The sequence below is a fragment of the Tauraco erythrolophus genome, chromosome 5 (assembly GCF_009769465.1).
Source record: "Tauraco erythrolophus isolate bTauEry1 chromosome 5, bTauEry1.pri, whole genome shotgun sequence".
NCBI lineage: Eukaryota > Metazoa > Chordata > Aves > Musophagiformes > Musophagidae > Tauraco > Tauraco erythrolophus.
The window spans coordinates 56,544,566-56,565,611 of NC_141469.1; the positions used below are offsets into that span (position 1 = coordinate 56,544,566).

The 21,046-nt window shown below is 35.9% G+C and overlaps 1 protein-coding gene across 2 annotated transcripts in view; it reads left to right on the plus strand.

The window, feature by feature from the left end:
• FAT1 (FAT atypical cadherin 1) overlaps window positions 1-21,046 on the plus strand; it is a 104,477-nt gene that overhangs the window by 66,485 nt on the left and 16,946 nt on the right. For both annotated transcript variants that reach the window (XM_086612303.1, XM_086612304.1), the window contains exons 7-16: window positions 4,245-4,520; window positions 4,738-4,948; window positions 7,392-11,459; window positions 12,086-12,282; window positions 13,693-13,846; window positions 15,315-15,548; window positions 16,827-17,216; window positions 18,594-18,808; window positions 19,218-19,355; window positions 19,646-19,789. In XM_086612303.1, the coding sequence (XP_086468429.1) occupies window positions 4,245-4,520; window positions 4,738-4,948; window positions 7,392-11,459; window positions 12,086-12,282; window positions 13,693-13,846; window positions 15,315-15,548; window positions 16,827-17,216; window positions 18,594-18,808; window positions 19,218-19,355; window positions 19,646-19,789 (6,027 nt within the window). The remainder of the gene's footprint in view (window positions 1-4,244; window positions 4,521-4,737; window positions 4,949-7,391; window positions 11,460-12,085; window positions 12,283-13,692; window positions 13,847-15,314; window positions 15,549-16,826; window positions 17,217-18,593; window positions 18,809-19,217; window positions 19,356-19,645; window positions 19,790-21,046) is intronic.

Here is a 21,046-nt window from a genome sequence, read left to right on the forward strand (position 1 = left end):
TCCTGCAAGCCCTCTCTTTACACAGTGAGTGGAGAGCTTTTAGACCCCTATTGATTTTAATGGCCCTTCACTGAGTTCGTTTCAGTTTTTCAAGATCTCTTTTTGGACTGCAGGGCCCAAAACTGTAGTAGACCATCAGTCCCACCAGTGAGTGTCAAATAGAGGGGAATAATTCCTTTCTTCTTACCTGCTACTCCCCTCATTAAAGCAGCCGAGCATGCAGTTAGCTGAGTTACCAAAAGGTTGCCCATCGATTCACACTATGCTTGTCCACCGGAATCTGCAGAGAAGTGTAAAGTAACAACATCAGTGAGTGAGAAACTGGATTTTAGGTACATTTAAAGTGATTGCACTAATAGATCAAGTTGTGTATTTGTAGTTGCGTTTACCAGTGTGGAGGAAAACTGCATGCCTGAGCAAGTAATTTGACAAGTAATGGCATGCCTGAGCAAGCCATTTGTAGTGACTGCATCATTATGTTTATTCCTTAGCAATATTTTTGTTAATAATTCATAGTTAATAGTGCTGCATGTTTTTAGGAGCTATCTCCTTATCCGCTTAGCCCAACAGTACCTTTCTGTAGGATGTCTCCTTATGTGTTTAGCAGTAAGGTAATTTTAACTGCTTCGCTAGCTAGTACCAGAGGAAGTTGATGCTAAGTATTTCTGATGGTATGATCAATAGATCACTTCTCATTTAAGCTGGTTCATTGGCTATGTGGTTAGTCTTGCAGGTACCAGTGTTGGTTTCACATTGACTACATTCTTGGCATTTAACTTAGTACTTTACACTGTTTTTTGTGGTGTTCTATTCTAGAAATGCTATTTTCCTGTATTCATTTTGTGTAGTACCAGCAGCACAGGTGGCCATGCCTTCTGCTCTGAAGATTCATCTAACATAGTTACTCTGGACTTGTATTCGCTCTCACTTCTGATTTTGAGCTAGGTTTCTGTATTTCCTCATTTGGGGGTGAAACAAACATGAACTTAAATAGCAATTTTGATTTAATTTCATCAAAATTGATAATTTATCTTTTCATTTACTGTTTTTTCTGAGTGAACTTAAAAATCTCTTGGAGGTGGGAATTGAATAAAATTTCGACAATGTTTGTTTTGAAAGCATAGTATCCATTAATTAAGTCTTGTAATTGTATATGATCTTTTAACCTTTTATTTATACAAAAATATTTGTATAGTTTGATTTGTATTGAGAGTTGGGGTTTTCTGTATATACATTTTTTTTTAATTGGTTGGCCATCTTCATGTGATTTCATCTTTCATGTTCCTGAGCACCGGTGTTCAGTGAGCAGGGATTTAAGTGACTATATTGCATCCTTCCATATTTCTTCTTCCAAGATGCAACAAAATGTATTTTATTTATACAGAATTTAAAAAAAAACATCAGCAACTCTACTTGTGTTGCTTTATTGCATCCTTTCTAATCATGACAATCTAAAAAAATTGCATATTTAGGGTTATATTATTTTCATTCTTGCTGTTCATTTTCAAGTTGAATTTGTTAGTGGATGTATGTAAATGCTTGACCTAATATGTGTCCTGGGTTGCCACCCATTAATTTTTGTCCCCACCAAAATCAATTTTTATTCCAACTCTTTGTTTCCTTTCTTTAATCAGCTTCTAATTCATGACAAAACCAAACTCCTTAGTTTCCATAGCAACATCTTGCAAGGGATTTTATCAATGTGCCAAATAATTAGTTTATTTCCTATTTCTTCTGTTTTCTGAGAAATCTAATGAATTGTGGGAGGCAGCGTTTTCCTCTGCAATGATAGTTTGTATTTATCCTAACAGACTGTTTCAAACACTGAAAAAAATGATGTTTATGCGTGTTTTCCTAAATGTACTACATATTGGATTATGGCTCAGTGAGCTGCAGTGCCTGGGACTACATCTGCTAAAAAAGTTGGAGGCTTTTGTGTGTGGCTGTGGACACTAGTGTGTGCATACATACATATGTGTGCGCCCCGCTCCCCACCCTGACTGGTGGTCTGGAGGTGGAGCTCATTATTATTAACAGTGTGGGTTACAGTAGGAGGATTACCATCTTTTTTTGTTGTTGTGGGTTTTTTTTATTTTTTCCCTTCAGTCCAGCAGAACCTGGGGGTGGCTCCCATCTTGTCTTGGTGATTAATTCTGTTTAGCAGCTTGTTGCAGCACCATTGCTTTGCCAGTGTCTCATTTTTATTTTGTTTTGAGCAGGGTCATGCTCCCTGTTGTTCTTGGTGAATAAGGCTGAGGCAAACTTGTGATCTGGGATGGGCTTTCCTTCTCCTTAATTGCTCTTTATATTTCCTGGTGGTCTTGCTTACCCACAGATTGTTTCATGGTTTCAAATAAACTCCTTTTTTATTCCTTACCTGGCTTTTTATTCCGTATCTGACTTCTGACTCTTGAGATTCCACATTTGCCATCTTCATCTCTGTTCCTATATTCTCTTACATATGCTTGTCTGTTCTTTTTTCACTGAGCATTTCACTTGGATAATAAAATAGTCTTTCTGGTGACAGTTATTTCAGCTACCAGAGAGAGCAATATCCCAGGTTTTGAGATTTTCCTGTGTTATAATACAAAGTTGTCCCGAGTTCCACACCCAGTTCTTTGTGATCCCAGATTCTCACTTCCATTAATCAGTCTGCCCCATGGTGCCTCCAGGGTTAGTGCAAGACTTCATTACTTAGATACAAAAGTCTTTCTGTTGTTACTTAGAATAAAATCTTTCTGTCTCCTAAACACTTCGTAGTATTTGTAGAGTATATCCAAGGGCTGCTATGTCTGTCTGTAAGTTATTTACATGTTTTCATCCTGTATTAAAATTTGCCATGTTATTTAAATGCTTTCAGCATGTATTAAAATCTGCCATTTGGAAGAACTCAGTGTATTGGAGCTTAGGTAGTAATTGCAACCTGGGATAATATACCTGCATCTGAAATAAGTATTTTAGGAACTGATATGACTCCTGTTGATACACTTAACACCTGTTTTTCCTTGGTACAAATTTTAACATAAAAGGCTGGTTTTGCAAGGTTGAAGTTGAGAAAGTTTTCTCTTCCCATAGTGAGATGTATGACATTTCCTTATTATTTACCACCATCAGGATTTATCTCATCTAGTTTCTACTGCATGCAGTTTGGTACCTTGTCTAAATTATATCTCTAGACTTCACTGGATATCAATGGGAAGCAATAAGTGTCTTCAAAGAGCAATTTAACCCACTTATGATATCATGAGTACTTATTTTAAACACCTGTTGATGGTACCTAACTAATTTATACAAAGCAGCTAACCTTTGGGTGGCTAAAAGCAGGGTGTAGTGCAGAACAAAGAACTTGAATTTAGCCATGTGTTCTTGGAGCTTTGCTGTCCACCTGGCAACTCCTCTGCAGTACTGTTACTCGTCTGATGTTACCACTGTTGAAGGAACAGAATGGTGGCTGAATGTCTTACCCTTTCTATATAAGAGTTTGATGCTCTGTAAGGCAAGTGGGTATACAGGGATCTTGTGTGGTTCCAGTGAACATTGCTATTCAAAGAGAGCATTGCCTGCATAGCACATAGGTGAACCCAGCTGGACTTCTGTAGGAAAATGTAATTTGAAGCATCAAAGTTAATATAACTGTAACTTCAGATAAATTGTGTTGGTGACCAGTTGCCTATGCTGAGATTGTGCTACATTGCTGAAGAAGAGCAATACCTGGGGTTCTTCGAAATAATATATTTCTGTGGGAATTCCACCACTTTTTCATTCTTGCGTAGCCTGGGAAATGTAAGGAGCTGAAAGAGGATTGTTTGCATATGAGGGCAAGGAGGACTACAGTGCATCCGCTGCCTTGGAAAACATTGCTTAAAATTCCAAATTTACGCAATCAAAAAGGATTGTTACCCACCCGGGGATCCATGTTGAGAATTTTGTGGGTTTTTTAATTCCAAAATTACTAAGGAATTCTTTTTCATCTTGCTTTAGACAAAAATCATTCCCTTTAAGATACCTTACCTAAGGCATTTTTAATCGTATAGATTTCTGGTTTGACTTTAGGGAAGGTGAGGCAGATTTGGGTTTAGTGAGATGATTCTTCTCTACACCTCTTAGATCTCTCCTCCTCCCTGAAAAAAAAAAATATCTTGAGGTGGAACTATTTCAGTATATTGTCTAATTTTTAATGAAATATCCTCTTTTGATCTTTGTTTCCCAAATATCATCAATGCTAACCTGTTGTATCATTTCAGGTGTACATCAAAGTTATAGACACAAATAATCACAGGCCTCAGTTTTCTGCTTCAAAATATGAAGTTGTTATACCTGAAGACACCATACCAGAGACAGAAATTCTGCAAGTCAGTGCCACAGATAGAGATGAGAAGAATAAACTGATTTATACTATGCAGGGCAGCACCGATCCCATCAGTCTTAAAAAATTTCGTCTGGACCCTGGAACTGGTTCTCTTTATACTTCAGAAAAATTAGATCATGAGACCATGAACCAGCATATTCTCACAGTAATGGTAAATAAACACAAAATTTCTTCTGTAGTCAATAACAAACATCTTTTTTAATGTCTTTCTAATTTGGTTCCTTAATTCTAACACTTATTTGTATGTTTAATTTGTATGCAGTCTTCATCTCTGTGACTGGTCTAGATTGAACTTTGAATTATTACTAAGATTTGATGAACTACTGAAACAACAGTGCTAATTACTAGTAATATACTAACCGTTTCAGGTTCGAGATCAAGATGTTCCTGTAAAGCGCAACTATGCGAGAATCATCATTAATGTTAGTGACACAAATGATCACGCTCCATGGTTCACCAGCTCTTCCTATGAAGGACGAGTGTATGAGTCAGCAGCTATTGGATCAGCTGTTCTCCAGGTTACAGCATTAGATAAGGACAAAGGAAAAAATGCAGAAATTGTGTATTCTATTGAATCAGGTATGTTGATTTTCTTATACCTTCAGTTTATTTCGAAACAGTGCTTGCTGATATCCATCTCCCTCCCTTAGCTCTTTGTATTATCCTTTAGATACATTTGGAACATTTTAGTAGTAGTAGAAGAGAAAGCTACGTTTAAGCCATTAAGAGGGGTGTGTTGTTTAGAAATTTCAGAACCATTAAATTCGGATCTAAAAAAAGCAGTCTTTTTTCATAATGTGAGTGATGTTTTGTGGCATAGGCAAGCAAGGATTTGATGAAAAGAGTAAGAGCCTGAGACAAGTCCTTTTCTGATTAGCACAATGTGAAAGAAAGAAGCTCAAAAATAACTTAGAAATATCCATATGCTTAATCACTGAATAGTCCCAGTTTTTAAGTTAAACTTTCTGATGGATACAAGCAAAGAAGGGGTTGCTTTGCATTGTTCCTTCTGGCTGATTTTAGATAGTGGGACTGCTATTCTAGCTCAATAAACTATGTAAGAAATTGTTTAATAGCTGGTCAATTGGGCATCACGGATTCTTTCACATTGAAGGCCAGAGGAAATCATTAGGTGCTGCTGCTTATTTTTTATGTCAGAGTATCTTTCTGAACTCGCCTATAACGATGCAATTCAAATGATGACAGTTTTGAATAATACAAAAACAGAATGACATTGACTGAGTTCACTTACCAGATGGACGTGAATTTTGGTTCAATTCATTAAGTCTAGATACAGGCCTGCCATTATCAAGGTCCTGAACTATTTAGACACTATGACAGGGAAAAAGTTATTTACATTTCATTACCTGTGCGCAGAACTACTTTCAAGATAAGAAGTGATTTAAAATATAAATCCCAGTAACAAGCATAAGAAACTGTTTATTAAAGAGAACAGTAGGTAAAAAGTTTCAGTTACTGTTGCATGTGAGGTGATATGTGCAAATGCCTTTTTTTCATTTGACACATGCTTTGTAAAGCTTAGGAATTGTTTACTGTAAATATTTTCCTTTCCTTCTCCCAAAATGTTCTTTTGATATGAAAACATACTTTAACACTGTATTAAAATAAAGCTGTGATTATTATATTCTGAAGAGGAAGAATATATTTAAGTGTCTCATATGTTGCTTAAAATATATATTCGTTTTCTGTTATTTATAGAAATATGACCTTTTTGCTAAGCAGGACACTAATGTCCATGAAACTTTTCTTTTGCCTTTCCCATTTCAGTAGTGCTTGTTTTACGAATGCCAAAGCATGGAAAGAAAAAAAAAAAAATGTGTCTGCATGCCATCTAGAATGAAGTTACAGCCTGTTCTCTTCCTTTTTTCTAGCTTTTTGTAGGAGTAAATGTAAGATTTTTAGGTTTGTTTTACAGGACTGTGATGTACTGGGAGTTAAAGCAATATAACTGATGTTCTAAGCATGTGGAAAGAACATTCCTTAAATGTTTGTAATGACTGCTTAGATTCGTAATGGGATATTCTAAGAATGCCACTGTGTTTAGAGTCTCCACTAAAAAAAAAAAAAAAAAAAAAGGCAAAAAACCCCAGCCCCTCTTGCCTACTTGTATGCATAACTTAGAAGTTCTTAATGAATTTTTTCCATGCTGAGAATATGGCTTTAGTAATGTAGTTTTTCAAGGAAGTAAAATGTTAAATCATACCATATTTATTACATGAGTACTGAATATTGTATGCAGTGCATTTCAGCTATATATTTGAAAATATAAAGAAAATAAGTGTTTATCGAGTGGCAGCTGGTAATCCTCAGCAGGTAGTGTTTTGTTTTGTTTTTTTTTCTAATACTATCACTGGGAATAACTTGCCTATGTATTAATAGGAAGTTAGGAGAGAGATAACTGTTAGTCCAATTCAGAAAGATTAATTTTGAAGCAGTGATTTAAACAATACTTGCATAAGCAATTAAGATTCACAAGTATGAATTCATTAAAACACTTTTTTTCAAAGCAGTCTAGTTATTTTAGATCATAAAATGTAACTTGTATTTCAGTAATGTTAACTTCTGAATATAATTTTCTTTCAGCTTCAGTAGATATTTAAGTTGGTTTAAACATGAACTCAATGACAAAGATAATTTGAAGAAAATGCATAATTTATCATGTTGAAATTTGCAAAATATTTGTTATATTTTTAAGGTTTTTTTAATGGAAATGGAAACAGATTTTTTGCACTTATTTTCAAGGCTTGGATGACTTTGCTAGCTATGTTTTATGCAATGTTCCTGCAAGTAAACTTAGGATTAGTGCTAAATCTTGATTACAGAAAGCTTTCCTGAGAGGCTAACAAAAGTTTGTTAAACAAAACTAAGAAACTTTAATATTCTCTGTGTTCTTGCTACATGATATAACTAAATAAGCAATCATCCTTTAAGTTCTGTACTTTCTTTCTTATATATAATTTTCTGTATAATCTTTCTTAATTACTTTTCTTTTTCTTCACAGGGAATATTGGAAATGCCTTCTTTATAGATCCCATTCTGGGTACGATTAAAGTTGCAAAGGAATTAGATCGTAGTAACCAGGAAGAATACAACCTGATGATCAAAGCTACAGACAAAGGAGATCCTCCAATGAGTGAAGTGACCTCTGTGCATATATTTGTTACAGTTTCTGATAATGCCTCACCAAAATTCACAGCCAAAGAATATTCTACAGAAATCAGTGAAAGTGCCAGCATTGGTACTTTTGTTGGAATGGTTACAGCATACAGTCAGTCTTCTGTAGTTTATGAAATAAAAGATGGTAATATAGGTGACGCCTTTGCTATCAACCCAAACTCGGGTGTCATTGTTTCTCAGAAGATACTTGATTTTGAAACTTTGCCCATTTACACTCTAACTGTGCAGGGAACAAACATGGCTGGCTTGTCCACTAATGCAACAGTCTTGGTACATCTTCGGGATGAGAATGACAATACACCAATTTTTATGCAGGCTGAATATACAGGACTCATCAGTGAATCAGCTTCAATTAACAGTGTGGTTCTGACTGACAGGAATATCCCATTAGTAATTCGAGCTACAGATGCTGATAAAGAATCTAATGCTTTGCTTGTTTATCAAATTGTCGAACCATCTGTCCGCAAGTATTTTGCCATTGATTCTAGCACCGGTGCCATTCGGACAGTAATGAGTCTGGACTATGAGGAGACAAATATTTTCCACTTTTCAGTGCAAGTACATGATATGGGGATACCACGTTTATATGCAGAATATGCAGCTAATGTTACTATTTATGTAATTGACATCAATGATTGCCCTCCTGTGTTTTCAAGAGAGTTGTACGAGGCGTCCGTTTTGATTCCAACCTATAAAGGCGTGAAAGTCATCAGCGTAAATGCCACTGATGCTGATTCAGGTGTTTTTTCACAATTAATTTATTCCATTATTGAAGGCAACATTGGAGAAAAATTTTCAATAAACCCTAAGACTGGAGATATAACAGTACAAAATACAACTCAGTTAAGAAGCAGATATGAATTAACAGTGAGAGCATCTGATGGCAGATTTGCAAGCACTGCATCTGTAAAAATTAATGTGAAAGAAAGCAAAGCAAGCCAGCTGAAGTTCACACAGAGTTCTTACTCTGCAACAGTTCAGGAGAATTCCACAGAGGCAAAAACAATAGCTGTTGTTACTGCTATAGGGAATCAAATAAATGAGCCTTTGTTTTACCATATTCTGAATCCAGACAGCAGATTTAAAATAAGCCCAACTTCGGGAGTCCTTTCGACAACAGGAATACCTTTTGATCGTGAACAGCAAGAATCTTTTGATGTGGTCATAGAAGTGACAGAGGAATATAAACCATCAGTTGTTGCACACATTGTAGTTAAAGTCACAGTGGAAGATGTAAATGATAATGCTCCATTTTTTGTCAATCTTCCATATTACGCTGTTGTTAAAGTAGACTCTGAAGTAGGCCATGTTATTCGACGTGTCACTGCAGTAGATAAAGATACAGGCAGAAATGGAGAGGTGCATTACTATCTCAAAGAACATCACGAACATTTCCAAATTGATCCTACTGGTGAAATCTCACTGAAGAAGAAGTTTGAACCAGACACACTAAACAAGGAGTATCTGGTCACAGTAGTGGCAAAAGATGGAGGAGACCCTGCTTTTTCTGCTGAAGTTATAGTGCCAATTACAGTTATGAGTAAAGCTATGCCAGTTTTTGAAAAGCCTTTCTACAGTGCAGAGATACCAGAGAACATTCAGCTCCATAGTCCCGTGGTGCATGTACAAGCAAACAGCCCAGAAGGACTTAAGGTGTTTTACAGCATCACAGATGGAGATCCTTTCAATCAGTTCACTATCAACTTCAACACTGGAGTTATAAATGTTGTTGCCCCTCTTGACTTTGAGGCTCATCCAGCATACAAACTGAGTATTCGAGCAACAGACTCCCTAACTGGGGCGCACGCTGATGTGTTTGTAGACATAATAGTGGAAGACATCAATGATAATCCTCCTGTGTTTACAGAGCGGTCTTACGCTGCAACCCTTTCTGAGGCGTCTGTCATTGGAACATCTGTTGTACAAGTGAGCGCTACAGACGCCGATTCTGGAACAAATAGGGGGATTTCCTACCACTTGGTTGAGGATAATAGTGAAAGTCACGACTACTTCCACATAGACAGCAGCACTGGACTCATTCTTACAGCAAGAACTTTGGACTATGAACAAATTAAACAACACAAGTTACTAGTGAGAGCCATAGATGGTGGCATGCTGCCCTTGAGCAGTGATACTGTTGTAACTGTTGATGTAACTGACCTCAATGATAACCCCCCTCTTTTTAACCAGTTGCTTTATGAAGCTAAAATTAGTGAACTGGCTCCCCGAGGGCATTTTGTGACATGTGTGCAAGCCTCAGATGCAGACAGTTCGGATGTTGACAAGCTGGAGTACTCCATTCTGACAGGCAATGACCAAAAGAATTTTGTAATTAATAGTAAAACTGGCATTATCACCATCTCAAACCTACGCAGACAGACACTAAAGTCACGTTATAATCTTAATGTGTCTGTTTCTGATGGGGTGTTCAGAAGCTCAGCCCAAGTCCATATAACTGTAACCAGTGCCAACATGCACAGTCCTGTTTTCAGCCAGAACGAATATGAGGTTGAACTAGCTGAAAATGCTCCACTGCATACTTTGGTCACTGAAGTTAAAGCAACAGATGAAGATTCTGGTACATACGGCCAAATCACTTACCACATTGTGAATGACTTTGCCAAAGACAGATTTTATACAAATGAGAGAGGGCAGATATTTACCTCCAAAAAGCTTGACCGTGAAACACAAGCAGAAAAAGTAATTGCTATTAGTTTAATGGCCAAAGATTCAGGCGGAAAAGTTGCTTTTTGTACTGTTAATGTAATACTTACAGATGACAATGATAACGCTCCTCAATTCCGAGCAACGGAGTATGAAGTAAATATTGGATCTGATGTTCCACGGGGTACTTCTGTCATTAAAGTCTGGGCATCTGATGCTGATGAGGGTACAAATGCAGACATCACATATGCTATTGAAGCAGAATCTGAAAATGTTAAAGAGAATTTAGAAATTGATTCGTTATCTGGTATAATTACTACAAAAGAAAGTTTAATTGGTTTAGAAAATGAGTTTCTGACCTTCTTTGTTAGAGCAGTCGATGGTGGATCCCCCCAAAAAGAGTCAGTTGTTCCCGTCTATGCTAGAATACTGCCACCAGAAGTGCCTCTTCCAAAATTTTCAGAGCCGTTTTATTCTTATGCAGTTTCTGAGGACATTCCTATTGGGACTGAGATAGATGTTATCAAAGCAGAGCATAATCAGACTTTAGTATATAGTCTGATTAAAGGGAATACTCCTGAAAGCAATAGAGATGATTTTTTTGTGATTGACCGGCAGACTGGAGAGTTGAAACTTGAGAAGCATCTTGATCATGAAACAGCTAAATGGTACCAGTTCTCAGTTCGAGCACAGTATGCAAATGAAGGTTATAATGTTGTTTCCTCAGTAGAGGTAAGCATTCAGGTAAAAGACGCAAATGATAACAAACCAGTTTTGGAGTCCAATCCATATGAAGCATTCATTGTAGAAAACATGCCGGCTGGAACAAGAGTCATCCAGGTTAAAGGAACTGACTTAGATTCAGGACTCAATGGGCAGGTTACTTACAGCTTGGATCCTTCTCAAGAACTAGACATTATAGAGTCTTTTGCCATAAACATGGAAACTGGCTGGATTACCACTCTCAGAGAACTCGACCATGAGAAACGAGACAAATACAAAATCACAGTGGTTGCATCTGATCGGGGTGAAAAAATTCAACTGTCTTCTATGGCTGTGATTGAAGTTACTGTTACAGATGTGAATGACAATCCTCCACGCTTTACTGCAGAAATATATAAAGGAACAGTCAGTGAGGATGACCCTCCCGGTGGGGTAATCGCCATCTTGAGTACAACTGATGCTGATACAGAAGAAGCCAATAGACAAGTCTTTTATTACATTACAGGTAAGTCTTCTTGAGTAATGTCAGAATAATCATTTGAGTGGTCCTGGAGTGACATGAGATGTAACTTAGTATTTAAAATTATTGAAAAGTATTTGAAACCATAAAGCTGCAAAGAAAGAATGTGTGTGTCTTAATACAAGTATTAAAAAATTCAGGGGTAAAAAAAAAGAGTTTTATAAAACAGGTCTTTGGCTTTCTGTTTCATCCATACCTTGTTAAAACACTTTCCTATGTTTGTTGTTTAATTATATATCAAATTTTATTTTGCCCTTAAATTAGTGATGTAGTTAAAAAATGAATGAATGAAATTTCACAAAATAATAGACTATTAATTTCCAATGGAGTATATTTTTTATTAATTAGCATATGTCTTGATATGATGTTATCTATAATGCTACATGATTTTCTATATTGATTTTTATAAATTCTATTGGCTGCAGTTAAATTTGTTGTATGAGCATCTACTGACTATTTCTATCTGGAAAATGAAGCTATTTTACCTATAAAGCCACAGAGAGTGGCTGCTTATTTGCATTTACATTTTTTTGTCTTTAGCTATAACTTGATAAAGTAATAGTAGCAATCTGTCTCTTGCCTTTAACTAAGTATTTCTTTTCATATTTCAGGAGGCGATCCCTTGGGACAGTTTGCTATTGAAAATATGCAGAATGAATGGAAGGTCTATGTCAAAAAGCCCCTGGACAGGGAAGAAAAGGATAATTACCTTCTAAATATTACAGCTACTGATGGGACCTTTGCAACCAAAGCTGTGGTGGAGGTTAAAGTCCTTGATGCTAATGATAATAGCCCTGTTTGCGAAAAGGTATGCACAATCTTGTATATTCTGTGTCCAGCTGCTTCCATACCTAAAATCTAAAGTTTCTCTGAAATGGCTTCTCAGGAGACTGACAAATAGGTGTTCCTTTTATGTTGGTAACAGAAATTTTGACTGTTAAGATAGAATGCTGTCAAATAAAAGTTATTTCATGGACAGATTTCTTAAATAAAAATCCAATGATAGTTCATTGATGTAATTTTAACACTCAATGGGTATTTGAAGAGTATAAGGAGAATTGCCATATATCTTTCCTGTGTTAATGTGTACTTTTCCAAAAGGAATTGTTTTAAGATGCAGCCATGATAGTTTATTTTCTGAAGGAAGCGAAGTCTCAAAGAAGGCTGTATACCATAACTTAGTTAATGTATTTGTGCATTTCCTGTGGAAAAAAAAAAGAGTTGAAAAGACTGAAATAATTATCCTGCAGTTGCACTCAACAACACAAAAAATTTGTAATCCAGAAACGTTTTCTTATTACAAAGCCATCTACCTTACCAGATTTGATAGTCTGCAAAAATGGACTTGAAAAATACAGTGTGGGGAAAAAAACAGAAAGGTGGACTCTGCAAGATGTGCAATTGCCTTACGAGAAAGCCTTGGGTTTTCATTGTCAGCTTTTTTGGTTGGTTGGTTGTTTTTTTTTTTATTTTAGCACATTTGGACTTTTCATAGCCATCTTGTTGAACGCAGATTTGATGTCACCAGGTGGAAATCTTTTTCCTTGTTCTGGGAAGGATCAGGTATTTAGTGAGCGTTTGATTCTTCTTCTTAGCCAGTGTTGGTTACTTCTATATAAATGATTGCAGTTATATACAGTCTGGGAAGTCAGTGGCTTTAGCTTTTTTCTTTTGTTAATATTGATGTTGTAAGACTCATTCCTTCTAATCTAATGCACATCCCTGACATGGATGAGCTGTAAGAGTGTTTAGTGCCTTTAAATTCCAGGTGGCTGTTTTTTATTTAAACTGGAAGCTTTTATTTCATGGCATCACAAAAAAGGCAGGTATCAGTTTCTTCCAGATTGAGTCAGACCTAGAAAAGATGATTTACCAAAAGAGGAAAAAATGGAAGTACCAAAAATTTATAACTTTTATTTTGAGAATGCGTTTAATTATCAGTTAATCAGTTACAAGTGTTCAGAGTTGTTAGCTATGCAGTGATACTCAAGAGTCCCTATGATTGCAGAATTAATTGCCTTTCTGAATAATCTAATAAATGTGAGATAATTAGAAAATCATTTTCGTTTTCAGGTATTTCATCCTCTGATTCACTTCATATGTTACTAAACATTCAAACAGGATATTATCTCATCTGTCATTCCTTCTCCATCTCCCCTTTCCAAGCTCTATTTACTTCATATGTTTAGTCTTTCAATGTGACTTTAAAATCTTGCAGGCTTTGTACACTGATTCTGTTCCTGAGGATGCCCTTCCTGGCAAACTGATAATGCAGGTATCTGCTACAGACGCAGATATTCGTTCCAATGCAGAAATTACTTATACACTGCATGGCACAGGAGCAGAGAAATTCAAACTCACTCAAGACACAGGTAATAATACTTTATACAAAACTTCAATCATCACCTCATTTTGTAAAATGTTTTACTAGTACATTAAGACATACATAAATGTCAGTACTTTAAGCTTTCCACTAAGGGTTAATTTATTATGGAACTGTTTAAAATGTGGGTTTGTACTACAGAAATACTAATAATATATTGAATAGAAATCAGAGATTTTAATAAATGTGGAACTAAAGAGTAAATAGTGTAATTGCCCCGAAGCCAGAAACTTTCATGCTGAAGTGACTAGATTAAAAGTATGCTATAAATTTTTTACTTTTTATATTCATTGTAGTAGTAGCAATAATGGTTTATAACTGAAAATATCTTCATTCAGATTCTCTTTGCAATCATTTGGTTTGGTGTATTAAATGTGATGAGGCTAGATGGAGCAACAAATTTCCTTTCCATAGTAAACACCAAAAGTGACTTCAGTTTTATTGGAAGCGTTCTATGAATGAGATTCACTTTTAACTTGCCTGACTGGTTTTCATGACATTCATGTCTTCTCGTTTGTAATATAGGTCAAAGCTAATGCCAGAATCCTGTGCTCTACAGGCTGAAGTAGATAAGCACTAGGAAGGGCGTAGTAAACAATATAGAAGAATTTAAATAAGATAAATACAAAGATAGAATGGAAATATGATGAAGGAGATTAGAATATTTCAGTGGCAAAATAAATGAAAGATCTTACTTCATGATTTGTTTTTTGTTGTTTTGGTTTTTGTTTTGTTTTTTTTTTACTTTGATTGTCACCTGTATGCTGTGCTAGCATGCAATTACATAAATTTAGAATTGTTGGGGCTAGAATGCTCAAACAATATTTCAGAATATTTTTTTTTTAATTGGTTAAAAGGATGCAATGGCTACGCATTGTGCCTGTCATCATGTTTTCTGTTACAATGGAAAGAAATATGTGTTAGACTTCTAGAGGTTTGTCTGTAGCAGCAAGTTATATTTGATAGTGTGAATAACCATTTATTCATTGAATGCTAGAAGAGGAAAGTCAGCACAGATATTGGAAGAAACACAATTAAATAGCTCAGGAAAACCAAATGTGGATTTTACCTTGCGTTTTGTTGAAGCCAGATTTCTAATATTTTAATTTTCTTTACACAAAACCACATGGATTTGTGCATGTATACACATTCTCTCTCTTTCTGTACCATTAGGTAGTTTTACTTTAGCTAATTTCTGTTTCAAAGGCATTTGAAAAACAGACAGGGGATTTTAGTATTTAATCTTTCAAAGCTGAAAAGGCAGACCACTGACATGCTTTGCCCAAAGTGGAGCTCATTAGTGCAGTACAGCTGTTGACTTTGCTAGTGATGAAATCATCATCAAAAAGAAAATTGTTGTTTAGTTTCTCTGAGTACAAAGATTTTGGAGGAAAACATGTTAGGGATACTTAAGTGTTGCAACTCGTATCAACTTATGTATGTTATTCTGTTTACAGGTGAACTGAAAACATTAATGCCACTTGATCGTGAGCAGCAAGCAGTTTATTATCTTCTAGTGAAAGCCACAGATGGAGGAGGAAGATTCTGCCAATCTAATATTATTCTGACTCTGGAAGACGTGAATGATAATGCCCCAGAGTTTACAGCTGATCCTTACTCCATTACAGTATTTGAAAACACAGAGCCCAAAACCCTTTTGACAAGAGTGCAGGCAACAGATGCAGATGCAGGTATGCATTCTTTGACCGATACTTTTGTCATGGTCTCAAAGTTACAGTAATGTTTGTTTAGTCTTATCCTGAGAGGTGTTAAGCCTTTCAGTAGGACTGACAGATGTTCAATACCACTCAGGATTAGACTCCTGAAAGATATACTTATGTCTACTAAATCATGTAACACCTGACTTCCATGTGCAAGTAACTTGGAAGACATCCCTTTTGTGTGTCTGCAAGAAAAGAAAAGGAGGAAGATACACATAATGTAGGATATTTTTAGTGTGATAAGCTATTAATGTTATGATGGGTTAGGTCCATCCTTTTACTCCTGGTGTAAGTAAAAGGAATATCAAACCATTTCTGTTCATATAAATGTACATTCATAGATTTGAGAATGTGTGCTTTTCAGGCTAGCCATCAGTGATCATACCGTAAAGAGAACCCTGGTTAATTGTAGCTTACTGTATATGCTACTCTGTTGAGATTTTTGCTGTCTCTATTTTCACCGTTTAGTTACAAATATTTAAGTGAGCATGAACTGAAAATGACATTAGAGTTTGTTCTTAGGCTTTGTTGTAAGGAATACAACAGCATAAGGTCTTTTTAAGGGTGTGTATTTTCTATACATCATCATTTTATTGATCAAATAGTATTAATTAATAATTCAGTCTCATGAAACAACCAGCCTGTTTTGCGCTATGATAAAGCTAGGTTGCTGAACAGGAAGGTAACAGACAGTTGTTTTCACGCTTCACTAGTCTTTGAGGGTCAGGAGGAGCAAAATGCTTGGCTCAAAAACGTGTGGGTTTTTTGCTTGTTTGTTTTATACAGAAAGGTTGCCAGCAATTACGTTCCTGTTAATTTTGGGACATGGTTCTTCAATAAACTTACTGATATTGAGTCTAGTTATTTGATGCAGCCTTACTCTCCCATATTGTCCCGTGTTATTTATAAGGCTGCTAAGCAGATGCTGTTGTTCTAATATAATTAGATTTACATTACTGATCGTTTCGTATTAGCTAGTACTGTGACTGAAGCAGAACCATAGTTCGTATTTTTTGTGTCGCAGAAAATTGGTGCAATGAATTAGCTTAATCTTTTAAATGAGATTACATCTTTTTGTAAATCATTCTGCCCTTCACAAAAGCCTTTAACTCTTGCTGAAATTTACTTTAACATGAATAATAATATTTAGCATGCATGTTTTATTTCTACTATCAGCTATCAGATCTGTTATTATGTTGGTGTATTTTAATGGATGCTTCATACTCTGGAATTGTTTTCAAAATACAGGGATGAACCGTAAAATCCATTATTCACTGGTGAACTCTGCAGAAGGCCAGTTCTCTATTGATGAATTCTCTGGAATCATTCGTTTGGAGAAGCCTTTGGATCGGGAATTACAAGCTGTGTACACTCTAACTTTGAAGGCTACAGATGAAGGTTTACCTAGAAGACTGTCTTCAACAAGTAGTCTTATAGTTTCTGTTTTGGATATAAATGATAATCCACCTGTATTTGAGCATAGGGAGTATAGTGCAAGTGTATCAGAGGACATTTTGGTTGGAACTGAAGTTCTCCAGATCTATGCTGCAAGCAGGGACATTGAAGCCAATGCTGAAATCACATACTCAATAGTCAGTGGGAATGAACATGGAAAATTCAGCATCGATTCAACAACAGGTAACAGATTACAGCTGTGAATCTACTTTTGGCTAAACAAAGTGCCATACTCCGTCCTACAGTAATTCAGCAAATAGGTTATGTATAATCTGTGTGCATCATCCTGGCTATAAAGCCAGTGCTACTGTCTGTTCACCCATTTTGCCAGCATGCTTACTAGAGGAGCTCAGTAGAATGTAGAACAGGAACTTTATTTGTTGCTACTATTCATTGTTATTTGGGTTAGATTCATTTAGCTGACAAGAGTAAGAGTTTCCTAGCTGGAATGTTCCCCACCCTGGGGGCAGAGAGGGTGGAAAGACATAGGTCTGTAATGATAGAAGCATAATGGTCGTTTCACAACAGCTATATAATCAGAATGAGTGGCCAGACTTGGTGAAAGAAAGATGAAAAATTAAATTGATTGGGAAAACTAGTCATTGGTCCACAAAGACAGTAATCCTAGAGGAGGTAGGTATGGCATTAAAGAGAGGTTGGAATATTCCGTTCAATCATATATCCAGCATGACATTAGAGATTTTAGGCTTGTGTGTTAATCACGTTTAGTCTTACGAAGCATTTAGGTTCTGTGGAGAATTTTTCCCTATCAATGATAATTCTTTGTTAAAAATCAATGTACACCTCAATTCTATTTTTGTTTTCTTATATAGTTCTTTTTCTAGAGTTAATCTCTGGTAACATTTGGTTTTTGAAATAAGATTTCTACCCAAAAGCTAATAGTAGTTAATTATACCCATGTACTTGAAATTATAATTCTTCCATCTGCTTTCTCCAGTGTGCATACTGGTGCTATGGTATAGAAGTACTTTGCCAGGTTAACTTCTTCAAGTATTTGAAAGGAGGAAAAAGGTTCCAGGAAAACACACTTCCAGCAGCAAATCAGCATGTATGTTAGGGACTGCACTATCTTAACTAGTCGGTTAAAAACTCACACTTCAACTCAGATATTTCTGTCAATCAAAGTTCACGGTCAGACACTTCTCTTACTACCTCTGCATACTCCGTGCCTGACATTAATGCTGGTTGCAAGGAAAGTCAAGTTACAGATAATTTCATATTTTTGGTTAATTTTAATTGAAAATTAAGAAAATGACATTTTCTAAGCACATTTTTTATTTTTCTTCTTTTTTTTTTTTTTTTTGCATTACAAAATGTGAGCCAGGTGGTTTTAAAGTGTGAGTCTTTTGTGGTAATGGCAGGAACTTCTCACCTTTTTACTCTATGTGCAAAACCTGATCATTTCACTGTAGCTCCAGCTTTACAGTTAAAATCAAGCCCTGGAGAAGCTGAGTACATGTCAGACCAAAATCAAAAGTTGTAATGTATACTACAGTAGTAGCAGAGGTTTTGTGAAGTTTTTTTTGTTTTCTTCCCTAGGAGCCATTTTTGTCATTGAGAGCCTGGATTATGAAAGTTCTCATGAGTACTACTTGACAGTGGAAGCCACAGATGGAGGCACACCTTCATTAAGTGATGTTGTAACAGTGAACATTAACGTAACAGATATCAATGACAATACTCCAGTGTTTAGCCAAGACACTTACACTGCAGTAATCAGTGAAGATGCTATGCTTGAACAATCAGTCATTACAGTACGTATTGCTGTTTTTTTCCTTTGAAATACTCTGTCAAGACAATCACACTTTCACTCTTGAAGGAATAAATATTGATTTGAAGATGGACAGAAATGGATAAGTTTGCCACTGAGTGAATTGAAAATTTATTTTGGAGAAGTGTCAGAATCAGACACTTGAGATGCTATGGGAAAGTAGATGATATTTTGTGATATGTTTGTGTCCTCCTCATGAGAACATGACTTAATTTTCAAAAGAAATTCAAGAAATTAAGTGACGTTGGTATGTTCTATTTGGATGACGTTTCTCCTGAGAACTATGAAATGTGTTATACCAAAAGAGCTGTGCTCATCTTCAGGATGAGTTTATCTGAAAGGTGATAGAGTCTATTTCGACCTGTTTTAAATGAGACTGTAATGTCCCATAGGTTATGGCAGATGATGCCGACGGACCTTCAAACAACCGCATTCACTACGCAATTATAGATGGCAATCAGGGAAGTCCTTTTACAATTGACCCTACCAGAGGTGAAATAAAAGTGACTAAACTTCTGGACAGAGAAAAGGTACGTTTTTGTTGCTTTTTGAGCAGTTGGGTTTAATTTAGCTATTCATAATTCATGACCACCTTTTTTTTAATTGTATTTCTAAATTACCATTTCATGTTCCAAAATTAATAAAGTGAAGACACCTATTTACGTCAGTGCGTTCTGGGGATGGGGAGGAAGAGAAAGGATTAGATGTATGACAGCAAGCTTTACTGGAGGTTTGCACTACAATATTTCTTCCTTAAAACAGAAGCTGAGTTTGTTGCTTTTTACTCCTTTGTTTGAATTTTTTTTTTACTATTTCTTAGATTTCGGGATATACCTTGACAGTTCAAGCTTCAGATAATGGAAACCCACCTAGACTTAACACAACCACAGTTAATATTGATGTTTCTGATGTAAATGACAATCCTCCAGTATTCTCAAAAGGAAACTATAGTGTTATCATCCAGGTAATATAAATACAGATGGCGAAGGTTTAGTAATCAAATCAGTAATATTATTTGCATGTTAATTTGTGACTTGAAAAAAATCTGCAAGATCTGATAAACCTATTGCTTCAATTTTATTTCTCTGTGTTTTTAATTATTTAAGGTTGTCAGTGAGCCTGATTACCTAAGTAAGTGTTATGGGTTACAAAATTTGCATCGTGCAATCTGTTTAGAAACTTATGTTGCAAGTCGAGTATGTTTTTTTTTTCATGTACTTTTTGTGTGTATGTATATATATATGTTTATATTGCACATTGTTTATGTTTATAATGTTCTTACCATCATACAGACAGGTCAAAATACATAACAATTCTGCTATTTCTTTTTAATTTTATAGTTACTGCTTAGAAAAAGATACTTAAGGTACCTGTTACTGTGAAGCAAGTGTTGTGTGCTGTGGCACATAGTTTGAGATTTAATTCCTATTGGCCTCCTCTGGGATGAGAAGCAGTTAAAACAGGAGTAGTATTTCATATTACTACATACCAATCCTTTGACTGATTTTGCACCTTAGGATGGTAGTAGCAGGCCAGATTCTGAAATGGCTTTTTTACCTGAAATAGAAAACTCTGCTAAAGCAAAGATAGCAGAGGCAGTGTCTATAATTCTTGTCTTCCTGAATCCAATAGAGAATAAATGGAAGGGAACAAAGGAATTGCATGAAGACCTTTATACTAGTAATGTAAGTGAGCTCAATCCCTTGGGTCCTTTAGCTGTTGCTGGTGCCTGACCTTGTACAATAGATAAGTGGCAATCAAGCAATGTTATCTGGTGCACTGTGCCATCCAAACATAACCACTTCTGTTTGAGACTGTGTACGTGATTTGTAAAGGTAGCTTTCCAAAAGAGGACAAAGTGATTCATCTCTACCCAGCATATACAGAGTATGCAAGTAATGTCCTGGATCTTGCTCTTTTTTTTTAAAGTAACAGTTTTGTATGTTTGTGTAGGGGAAAAGGTGTTTTGCTTTCCCCAGTTACAGTATTTCTTGAAGACAATGTTAATTAATGCATCCTCTAAAACTCTAGACTAGATAGCCGATGTCTGTAATGTTTCCCTTACTCAACTGAAAAGGAAGACCTCATGTTTTACAGTTCATTCATATCAGCCTGTCCCAGTATGAGGGTAGCAGAGAAGAAGCTGGAGGAGTTGCCTGAGAATGCTGGTGTGCATTTCCTGGTATATTAGAGATGGACATATTTGGACACAGTTGGAAAT